This window comes from Salvia hispanica, chromosome 4, assembly GCF_029641045.1.
Source record: "Salvia hispanica isolate PSC_SH4W2 chromosome 4, Shi_PSC_v1, whole genome shotgun sequence".
Lineage (NCBI taxonomy): Eukaryota > Viridiplantae > Streptophyta > Magnoliopsida > Lamiales > Lamiaceae > Salvia > Salvia hispanica.
The window spans coordinates 10,848,743-10,859,934 of record NC_142695.1 but is presented as its reverse complement, the minus strand read 5'-3'; the positions used below and the strand labels follow the sequence as shown (position 1 = coordinate 10,859,934).

The following is an 11,192-nucleotide window of genomic DNA, read 5'->3' as shown; positions in this document are numbered from 1 at the left end:
AGTCCACTACCAAAAATGGTAAAAGTGAAATGGGACAAATTTTGGGGGACGTACGGAAATGAAAAAATGGAATAAATTTTCGTGGACGGAGGTAGTAGTATTTATTACACATTTAATTTTCTTATTACGTCAAATGCATGTAATCAAATATTCAATGTGCTTTATTTTAAGAAATATCCAAATGACCATATTCATTTATCTAATTAATATACATTTATTATATGCAATGAATATTTTAAATAGGAAATTTAATAAAATTAATTGGTTCACAAAATCACAAACCTTGATCTAAAAAATCTAGCCTGACTTTACTCAATTATTTTATTTGACTTTTACTCCAAATCAAATATACACAAATTTAAAACTTTGCAAAAATAGATTAGGGAAATAATGAGATGAAGATAATTTATTTATTTTGAAATTATACCACATCCAACCAACACCACTATATCCCTAAACCCTCTCTATCTTACCCAAAAACTCTGCAACTAAAAACCAACAATGGCGATCATCTCTCTTCTACCCATCCTTCTCCTCTCTCTCCTTTCTCTCCACCTCTTCCTCCGTCGCAAATCCAACAAAACCGCCCCTCACGGCTACAAGCTCTACCCCCTCGTCGGAACCCTCCCGGATTTCATCCTCAACCGCCACCGCTTCTACGACTGGAACGCCGAAACCCTAGCCCGCTGCCCCACCAACACCTCCGTCTTCCGCCGCCCTGGCAAGGTCCACGGCGTCATCACCGCCAACCCCCAAATCGTCGAGCACATGCTCAGAACCAACTTCGACAACTATCCAAAAGGCCCCCGCTTCATCTCCCTCCTCCAGGACTTCCTCGGCGCCGGCATCTTCAACGCCGACGACCACCTCTGGATAATGCAGCGCAAGACCGCCAGCTACGAATTCAACACCAAATCCCTCCGCAACTTCGCCATGGACAACGTCGCCGCCGAGCTCCACAATCGCCTCATTCCAATCCTCAAATCCGCCGCCGAAACTAACGCGACGATAGATTTGCAAGACGTTCTCGAGCGATTCGCCTTCGATAACGTCTGCAAGCTCGCCTTCAACACCGATCCCGCCTGCCTCGGCGGAGACGCCACCGCCGGCGCCGAATTCATGCGCGCGTTCGAGACCGCCGCGAATCTCAGCTCCGGCAGATTCCTCTACGCCGTGCCGCGATCCTACCTAATCAAAAAATTCCTCAATCTCGGATCGGAGAAGAAGCTGCGAGAAGCAATCGCAACAGTGCACGAATTCGCCGATCAAATAATCGAAGCGAGGATTAAAAAGAGAAACGAGGAGAAAATCGAAGACGAAGACCTGCTATCGAGATTCATAGACAAGAGCGACAACATCTCCGGCGAGTTTCTGCGAGACGTCGTGATAAGCTTCATCCTCGCCGGCCGCGACACGACTTCAGCGGCTCTGTCATGGCTCTTCTGGCTGCTGTCGTCGCGGCCAGACGTGGAGGCGAAGATTCTGAACGAATTGGAGAGCATCCGCCGCGAGAGCGGGAAATCGATCGGAGACGTGTACAGCTACGAGGAGCTGCGGCGGATGCATTATCTGCAGGCGGCGATATCGGAGTCGATGAGGCTGTACCCGCCGGTGCCGATCGACACGAGGAACTGCAAAAACGAGGACGTATTGCCGGACGGGACGTTGATCGGGAAGGATTGGTTCATGTCGTATTCGGCTTATGCGATGGGGAGAATGGAGAGCATTTGGGGGAAGGATTGTTTGGAGTATCGGCCGGAGCGGTGGATGGAAAACGGAGTTTGCAAGCAGGAAAGCCCGTTTAAGTACCCGGTGTTTCACGGGGGCCCGAGAATATGCCTCGGCAGAGAATTGGCCTACATTCAGATGAAATCCATTGCTGCTTCTGTTTTGGAGAGGTTTCAAATAAGAGTGTTGTTGGAGAAGGGGACTTGTTCCCCTCAGTATTTGCTCTCTTTGACGCTCAAGATGAATGGCGGATTGCAAGCCAAGATTAACCACAGACTTCCTTAATTATCAGCAATTCTTATGCATTGTTTAGTTTGAAATACAAAATAATTAGCCATACTACTTGTATTTCTGTATATATATAATCATAAATTGATTCGAATATAACAATATTGGGTCGACTCATGAGTTCCATTACACCATCTACATCAAATCACAAGACAATTTTGTATTTATTTGTATCAATTGGGATGAATATGCATTGTTAAACATGGCTAGGAGGAGTTGGAGTTGGGAATGGCTTGTTATCATCAGCAGATTCAACATCTAGTTGTTGCCCTTCATCAGTGAGCTGTTGCAAGGGTTTATACTTATAGAAGTAAGCACATGTTACAAAGTATATGATGTTTATGACTTGAATTCCGGTGGCAAGCCAGTAATAGTAGTCTAGCTTCCCACGGTTGAGATTCCTATCAGGCAGCCAGTTCCCCGATTCCGCGGTGTATTTGTGCACCAGCGACACCATGAGGGTGCCCGTGTAGCTCCCGATCGCGATGGCGATCCAAAACAGGGCTGCTGCAGAGCTCCTCATGCTCTCGGGTGACTGGTCGTAGAGAAACTCCATGTGGGCAACGGACATGAACACCTCGGCCAATCCGTGCAGGCAATACTGCGGGACTAGCCAGAAAACTGTGATGGGGATTATTGCAGTTGGTTTGTCTAAGAGGTTGTGATCTGCTGCTGCTGCTTTTCTCTTCATTTCTATCAGTGCAGAGACGATGGTGGCGAGGATGTTGATCCCGAAGCCCACCCCCATCCGCTGCAGGCAGGTTAGGCCGGTGGGGTTGGCTGTGAAACGTCGGGCCAGGGGCACAAAGAGGCGCTCGTAGAGGGGGAGGCAGGAGAGGACTGTGAGGGTGCTGAAGATGGACATGCTTGCTGGTGGGATTTCGAATGAGGGTGACAGATGGCGGTTCATGCTTCGAGCTTGCACGATTGTGAAGCTTCCAAGATGGGAATGCGAGGCCACGTGTAGTATCCCTGCACCCCAGATTGGGAGGAGCCTGATCATGCTTTTCACCTCTTCAACTCTGTGGACTGTTGCTAGCCTCCATAGGTTTGGTTTTGATGTTGATTCTGATTCTGATCCCACCACTACGGCCGCGCGATCTAGCCATCTTCGGAATGATCAAATGTGTTAGTTAATATAACAATCACACATTGTGGAAAAAACTTGAGTGTTTGAGGTCTTACTTGAGTTGATTGGAGTGGAGGAGCCTCCCATCGGTGGAGATGGGAGCGTCGAGGTGTCTGTTCTCGTAGAGGGTGGTTGGGGGAGGGACAGGGACGCGTCGTTTCTTGATGGCTGCTGTGATGACTTGTACCACTCGGACATAGGGGCTCCCTCCTGGCTTGATTTTCCTGTACATTGAGGAGCCTAATAGGAATGCTATGAGGGATATTGCCATTGCTGCTGTTGGGATTCCGAGCCCCCAGCCCCAGCTGACGTGTTCTTGGATGTAGACGACGACTGTTGCAGCGAGCAGAGAGGCCGTTGCCATGCAGAAATAGTACCAGTTGAAGAAGTTCCAGCTTCTAGACTCTGTTTTCTCTTTGCTCATCTCCAGCTGATCTGCTGCAAATGTCATCACACACGGCCTAATGCCACCCGTCCCTAGCGATGTTAGGAGTAGCGCGAGGTAGAGGATCGAGAGCTGTTTGCTTGAGGCTTCCTGGCAATTCTCCTGGCTTGGACATGGTGGTGGTCTGAGCTGAGGCATCACTGCTGATACTGTAATTGCAACCATTCCCTATCACACACACACAAAAAAAGGGTTAGTTTTGAATCAGAATAGTATGCTTTTTTGTGATTGATTGAAGGCAGAGCAGACCAGCAAGTAGATGATGGAGCCGACGATGATGGTCCAAAAGCGGCCTGCGAAGGAGTCGGCTATGAAAGCGCCCACGAGGGGCGTGAAGCTCGACGTGCCGCTGAAATTGGTGAGGGTGTTGGAAGCCTTGACAAGAGGCAGGTTGAGCACCTGAGTTAGGTAAGTGATCATATTGGCATGAAAGCCAGCAGCAGCAAATTTGTCACATATTTCATTTGCTGTACCAACACAAGATGCATTTTGTTACTTTCTTTTGCATCTATCAACTTGTTATTACTACTAGTAAATTTGTGAAGATATATTACTAGCAAAGACCACCCTTTTGATTGAAAAACTAACATTCCTATTAAGTAGTAGTGTTAATTACACAAAGCAATCTCACCTAGGATGAATGGCATTGTCCTAATGCCTCCGAGCTGCTTCTTCTTCTTGCCATTGAAATCTGGGCTGTCTTCATTTTTGTGCTTCTCCACCTCAAACTTCTCCATCTCCAACAACTATGAGCTTAAGCCTACAAACGGTGAGAAGTATTTATAACCAGAATGTGGGCATATTTTGGAAGAATTACATGTGAACAGAAAGTAGTGATTGGTAGGGACAGAAGTGGTGGGCATGTGATAAGCCTACCTCTAATAAAATACTAGGTGTACTCTCATGCCAAGCTTGTCTTTATATGAATACTTCTACAAATGTAGTGACAAACATAAGGTGGTGACGTTTGCTTTTCCAGATCGAGCTCACAGCTTTTTTCATGATTGCAATAATGAATAGGTAGGATTGTGTCTATCAATAGCTCATTAATTCACGGTGAATTTTTTAATTAAATTTCCAATGGATAGCTACTATAGTTCATACTGTTACCTCGATCTTATAAGTTATAACTAATAATTCCTCCGTTCTACAATAGGATTCATATTTAGTATAGGCACGAATTTTAAAAAACGAAAACAATAATGGATTAAAAAAGTTAGTGGAATATGTGATCTATTTTTTTATTAGTTTTATAATAGAATGCGAGTAAAATGAGTTAATAGAATGTAGAACCTACTTACCATTTGTGGTGAAAATGAAATATACTGTAACTCATTTTGTAGGACGGATCGCAAAAGATAAAATGTGACTCATGTGGTGGGACGGAGGGAATAATTACTACCACGTGCTTATTTTACAGTCCAAAAACTGACTGATTTCTTAGAGCATGAAGAACCCTGGCCCGGATTTGGGCCGCAAGTCCCCTCTACGTCATCATTCCCTCAAATTAGGGGTTCCAGGCCACAACTCCATTAATACCGCAGGCCACAACTCGGGCCACAACTCAGGCCACAACTATTCATCTGCACTATTCACAACATATTTTAATCGTAAAATAGAATACGTTGAACAATTAAAACCAGGAAAATTTATTGTTCAGTCGGAAAATAAGAAAAGAAAATTACAAATCCTAGAAAAAAAAATTTACCAATCCTAGAGAAAGAAAATTACCAAACCTAGAAACAAGAAAATTACAAATCCTAGAAAAATGAACTACTTTTTCTTCATTTGTGCGCGAAGGTATTCGATCATCTCACGGTGCAATTCGAGCTCGTACTCCGACATTCTCGAGGTATCCCTCGATGTCAACTCCGTCAGCTGGCCCATACGCAACGTAATACTCATATCTGACATAAAGTCTGATATCTTGTCCAAGGAAGGATTGGGTGGCGGCGGCGGCATAGCGGAGTAGCTCGCAGTTGCCTTCCCCTTTGCTTTCCTCTTTGCCGCCTTTGTGCCCATCGGACGGCTTTCAGTACCAGGAGATGAGAGGAAGAAGTCATCGTCTGTCACGTTGAGGTCGATTGGCGGACCTCCTTCGCTTGAAGTGTAGTGTCCGGCGGCGACTTTGGTTCTCTTCGCCGCCGCTTCAGCCCCACCAGTGTACTTCAGGCTCTTTTCGACAAGCTTCCAAACGTCGAATTAGTTGAAGTGCTTCTTCCCGTCAGCGAAGAAATCTGCCTTGGCCTTGTCCACAAGGTCCATCTCGTTGTGCCCGCTCGGCCACATCCGGACTACGTTAGTCCACTTGCCATTCCACTTGTTAATCTCCTTCTGCACCCGACCCCAATGCTTGCGTAGCTTCACGTAGGTACGCTCGAACGAGCCTTCGGGTCGACCAGCGTTGTACTTATCCGCAATCCGCTGCCAGAACGCTTTGCCGCTTTGCTGGTTGCCGATCACAGCGTCCTCGGAAACGTCGACGTAGTTCTTGGCCAGCCACATTGTCTCCTGCGGACTGTACTTCTTCGGCCCATCCTCATCGGCAACCTTGCCCTTGCCCCTCCGTGGAGCTGGCTCCATATCGCTGATATCGTACTCATCAGTGCTAACCGGCGATTCCATGTCTACATTGGTAGGCAGCCCGGGACTAGGTGTTGCATCTGGATCGGGTGTCGGTGGCACTTGCCAGTTCTGGGAGTTCACGAAATCGTCCATTTGGCGTTGGTCGCTGTTAAACCAATCCATAGAACTCAAGAAGTCTTGAAATGCTAGAGGATTGAGAGAGAAGTGAGAGTTTGTGTGAAAGAGTTACAAAAAATGAGCAAATATAGTGTATAAATAGAAAACCAAAAAAAAAAAAAAAAAAAAAAAAGAAATTCGGTGGGGACTTGCGGCCCGGCCCGAACACAATTAACGCCGGGACGGGCCGCAACCGATGCGGCCCGGGCATGGATAACGCCGGCCGGGACGTGACGGAGGGAGAGGCCCCGGGACGCAACTGCGTCCTCGGGACCGGCCCGGGCCGAGCCGCAACACCATCCAACGCTGAACACGGCCCGGGACTCGCGAGTTGCGGCCCGGCCCCTATGCGTTATTCATGCTCTTAAGACTCAAGATAGATATTCAATACCAAATAAGTTAAATCCAGAGCTCGTCTAGGGAAACTCTTAACTCTGAGTCCATATCAACTTTATTCATTTTAGGGTTCATAACAACTAAATTGATGTAGTACAGTAATTTTTTTTGCAAAAGTTCTTTTATACTCCCTCCGTCCCGCTTTAGCAGTCACATTGACTTTTCTATCCTCTTTTGTAAAAATGATAAAAAATAGTTAAAGACGAGAGATGGTAAATTAAGAGAGAGAATAATATAGAGAATAGTCTTATCTACATTATTGTCTCTCTTACTTTATCATTTCTCCACTTTAACTATTTTTTATTATTTTTATAAAAAGAGGTCGGAAAAGTCAATGAGACTGCTAAAGCGGGACGGAAAGAGTACTCTATTTCCTCTTTATTACAAACACTTTTTAAAATCGTGCCTAGAAAGGAGTGGTGGGACAGAGGGAGTATATTACTATGATTGGAATTTGAAATTACAAGCTTCCGATGTTCATATTTTGGGAAAGCATTTTCTTGATGCAGTTCATGTTTCGATTCAATGCAATTGCAATCTACTAATCTCTTTGCCTGTCTAGGGTGGTATAAAAAGCAGGGGCGATATAGTAATTTTGAGGAAGAAGGTGCTAATTTTGTGACATCTTGGCTTACGTAAAATGCGTCTACTGATTGAATAGGAATTGATCTGTTTCAAGACTCATAACTGCATAACAACAAAACTGCCTTCTCCTAATCATCACCGCATAAACTAAAAAATGAAACGTGTCTGTGCTCACAGATAGTCATCTCTATCCCCACCACTTCCATCTTCTTCTTTCCGCCAAAATCTGTGGGGCTGATTTTCAACATACATTGACTCTTCTTTCTCCACAGAAAAAAAAAATCTCCTCCTAAAACTTGACTATGAATTGGAGTATAAGTCATGATGTGCAGAAATTAAGGGAGAAAACAAGGGCGATTCATATCATGGTCACCGACTCAATAAATTAACAAGTTTGTTCTTCCATTTCCATATTTAACATTTCTGGACAAATGCTAATTATTATAAGCCCAAATATGAAAAAAATTAAGAGAAGGTAACAAGAGATGACAGACACCATCAAATTAAAAGGAACTTGCACGTATATTAGTATAAGATCCATGGTACATCACCAAACATCAGTCTACCTCTTCTCAATCTCCAAAGTTCCACTTACATAAGCAGTTAACAAAGTTATATAGTGATCTTCTCTCTAACCAAGGTTGCGCCTTACACTATCTACAAAACTGGTGATATCCTCGTATTTTTCACGCAGTTACAAGATGAGGGGCAGCCTTGAACGGAAGCATGCATGAGTAAGTGACGTACCTGACGCTGTCCATTAGTACAACAACAAAGATTCGTGACAGGGACTTCGTCCCCATCACGCCATCCACCTCAGCATCGGATACCTCTCTCGGATCAAAGAGCACAGAGACCACCATTGAAGATGAGTTTTTCTTTATGTTCAAGTCCTCTTTCTCTGATGTATGTTGTCCAGAGATGTTGTGAAATGGGATTGGATGGAGGATCCTCCTGTTTCTTGCCTTGCTTGGGTGCGTGGAATTCTTGCTCTCTGCTTCAGATATGTTTCTTGAAGTACTTGCTGGTACTATGGCTCCAGATGCAGAAGAAGCGGACACATCAAACTGGAATACTTCTGTGCACATACCAGCATTCAACATCGGCCCTAAGGACAGTAACAAAGGACAGTATTATGCTTTCTGGATAACGACAATTAGCATGAGCTCACGAGTAAGTTCACTAAGAAGTTCCTCAAAATGCATGGTCATATCTTTACTTGCGATTCAAGTTTTCAAATACGGAGTATTGAAGAACATAGAGGATAAAAGCAATGATTTGCAATCAAGACAGCATACATATAGGAGAACATGAAAAAAACATGCAAAAGAGCATTTAGTTTTTTACAAATACAAAGTCAAAGGTCTTGCCGTCTTGCACAGAAACCAGGATGGACATGAACAATAGCATATGCAAACCATATTGTGAACACAACTATTGTCCAATAGGACCTACAAAAGTAGTTCTACAACATGAGCTGGGAAGTTGTTCAAAAATTCAGGCAACCATCAAAATTCAAATAAAAAGGGAAAGATTGCAACTATATTTTGCTCTTGACAATTTTAGCAACAACATAAATTAGTGAAGTTGTTCAAAGATTCAGGCAACCATCAAGATTCAATAAATAGGAAAGATTGCAACAATATTCTGCTCTTGACAATTTTAGCAACAACATAAATTAGTTTTGAAAAAGTCACATATAAAGAGTCATAATTACCGGCCAGGCCTTCACGGAACCACTGCTGAAGCCTGCCATCAGCTGCTGTTGACTTTGTACCATCCTGATCGGCCGCACCAAGAGCTCTTAAAAGGGGATGTCTAGCACCATTTCTTCCAACATCCTGACCAGGAATTGCAGGAGCTAAATCTGGAACTGCCAGACCAGTCTCACCACTTCCATGCTGGTTAGATGCCATAGCTTTTTCACTTGCCAAAATGGAATGGATGATTAAGTTCCCGTCAATCTTGACAAGCTTATCGTTCCTGGGAACATACAACGATGCTGCAAGAGGTTCACTTCCATTTCTCAAGCGAACAGATTCATCTGCACTTGGATCCCCTGGACTCCCCTGACCTCTTTGACCATAATGTACACTACTATTACTACTATACTCTCTTCTACCACCATCTTTCTCATCAAACTCAGTACCATTTACCATCAACACTCTCCCACTATGTTTCTCACTAAACCCACCTGCCTTATAACTTTCTCCTCCGGCGAATGCTTCCCTAGCCCCTCCATATCGAACATTAATCATTGGAGCCAAGCCTCCGAACAACATTATGAAAAACAGCAAACCAAGAAAACTAACACCAGCAACCTTCTTGGTCTTAGGCCCATCGTTCTTCTTGCTTTCCGTCCTCTTGCTCGTCTTTGATCCCTGCACTGGCTGCTGCGGTTTCAACCTAGGGATTGGTACCAAGGGCACTTGAGAGCCCTGCGACTTCATCATATAAGGTTGAGGATATGGCATCCATGGGTACATCATGGCTGGATGTGTGTACATCCCAGGAGGAGGAGCCGCCATAGGGGGAGGCGCAGCAACAGCAGGGGGAGCGGTGGTGCCGCTGCCACCACCCATTTGTTGCCTCAGAGTAGCATTTTCTGCCATGAAGTACGAAATCTTCGAATTTAGATCTTGAATTGTTGAATGCATGCTCCTCACTTTGTCTTCCAACTCCTCTACGTAATGTTTCTTCCTCTGTCTAGACAATTGAGCACTCTCCCGATTCCTCAACAACCTTGCCTTTCTTCTCTCATCCTCCTCACTCAACCCCTCGTTACTATTGCTACTATTGTTATTCTCTGCATTACAGTTAGATTTCCTAAACTTAATCCTTGAGTCACTATGCGTCAAATCCTCACCTTCTTTTTTCCTTTTCAGCAAAGAAATGCTGCTAATCTTACTAGCCGGCTCCTCTAACTTAATCTTCTCATCAACAACACTATTTCTAACCGAACTATTACTCGAATTAGGCGAAGAAATTACCGATCTGACGACACAATTATTTGAATCATCCGACACATGTGACTCAAAATTCCCGGAACCCTGCGAGTCCGGCGAGGGGCAATTCAAATCCTTCCCGTCACCATCGCAATTATCAGCGCCGCCGCGATTCGATCCGTTCGATTCCGGCGAGGGCATGTTGAGATAGCCAGAAATCTGATGCGACTCTGTATCTGGAGAAGCGGAATTCATAAGCCCCGATCCATCGCAGCTCCGAATGCCAGATACATCCCCATCTCCGGAAATGTGGCGCAGCTCCGACGACGACGATTTGAAAACATAATGCATTTGATCGTAATTGGACTCAAATTGGGCGAAACTTGGATCCACTCCGAATTGGGAATGAAACTGGCGCATCTGCGCGGGATTAAGGAGGTGATCGAGATCTTCGGCAGATGGAAGGCCGAGATCATCGAAGGAGAAATTGAAATCGAGATCCTCGAGCACGACAGCGTCGTCTCTATCGTTTTCCCCAGACACACCGTCGGCTAGAGGCGCAATTTGCAGGCCAGAGACGAAATCATCGAATTCCGGCGGAGGATCCGTCGGTATATCCAAGGCAACCACCGTAGCTTCAGCCATTTCGTCGGAGTGTGTGCGAAATTGGAGAAATGGGGGAAATTTTGCAGGTTTTAGGAAAGGGAAGACTCTAAACTCCTAACGACTGACTTATACTTATATCATACGCGCTCGTTGGTCGGTGAATTGCACGCATCTCTCATTTTCCACAAATAAGTAAATGAATGTTGAAATAATTATACTAGTAGATTTCATGAGTTAATTTATGATAAAGGATTTACCATACTTAAAATTATGTGTGCATACCTAAAAATTTAATTTTCATACCTTTTACGATATTATTTACCCAAAT

General features: G+C 44.7%; 3 protein-coding genes across 5 annotated transcripts; 1 reads left to right on the top strand and 2 right to left on the bottom strand.

Moving 5' to 3' along the window:
- Window positions 1-436: 436 nt before the first annotated feature.
- On the top strand, window positions 437-2,129 carry LOC125193729 (cytochrome P450 CYP94D108-like). Its single transcript, XM_048091596.2, has one exon. The coding sequence runs from the start codon at window positions 502-504 to the stop codon at window positions 2,011-2,013; it is 1,512 nt and encodes a 503-aa protein (XP_047947553.1). The 5' UTR covers window positions 437-501; the 3' UTR covers window positions 2,014-2,129.
- A 23-nt stretch (window positions 2,130-2,152) lies between these two features.
- LOC125193728 (protein NRT1/ PTR FAMILY 3.1-like) lies at window positions 2,153-4,397 on the bottom strand. Of its 3 annotated transcripts, none has more exons than XM_048091593.2 (4): window positions 4,222-4,397; window positions 3,840-4,057; window positions 3,202-3,758; window positions 2,153-3,125 (listed from the first exon to the last, which is right to left on the bottom strand). In XM_048091593.2, exons 1-4 carry the CDS (start codon window positions 4,325-4,327, stop codon window positions 2,213-2,215), a joined length of 1,794 nt encoding a protein of 597 aa, XP_047947550.1. In that variant the 5' UTR covers window positions 4,328-4,397; the 3' UTR covers window positions 2,153-2,212. The 3 variants fall into 3 exon arrangements, with proteins under 3 accessions (XP_047947550.1, XP_047947551.1, XP_047947552.1); XM_048091594.2 differs by having other exon boundaries at window positions 3,840-3,989; window positions 4,222-4,360; XM_048091595.1 differs by having other exon boundaries at window positions 3,840-3,965; window positions 4,222-4,329.
- Window positions 4,398-7,816: 3,419 nt separating this feature from the next.
- On the bottom strand, window positions 7,817-10,970 carry BZIP17 (Basic-leucine zipper (bZIP) transcription factor family protein). The gene is made up of 2 exons (XM_048094030.2): window positions 9,031-10,970; window positions 7,817-8,421 (listed from the first exon to the last, which is right to left on the bottom strand). Exons 1-2 carry the CDS (start codon window positions 10,901-10,903, stop codon window positions 8,000-8,002), a joined length of 2,295 nt encoding a protein of 764 aa, XP_047949987.1. The 5' UTR covers window positions 10,904-10,970; the 3' UTR covers window positions 7,817-7,999.
- Window positions 10,971-11,192: the final 222 nt, after the last annotated feature.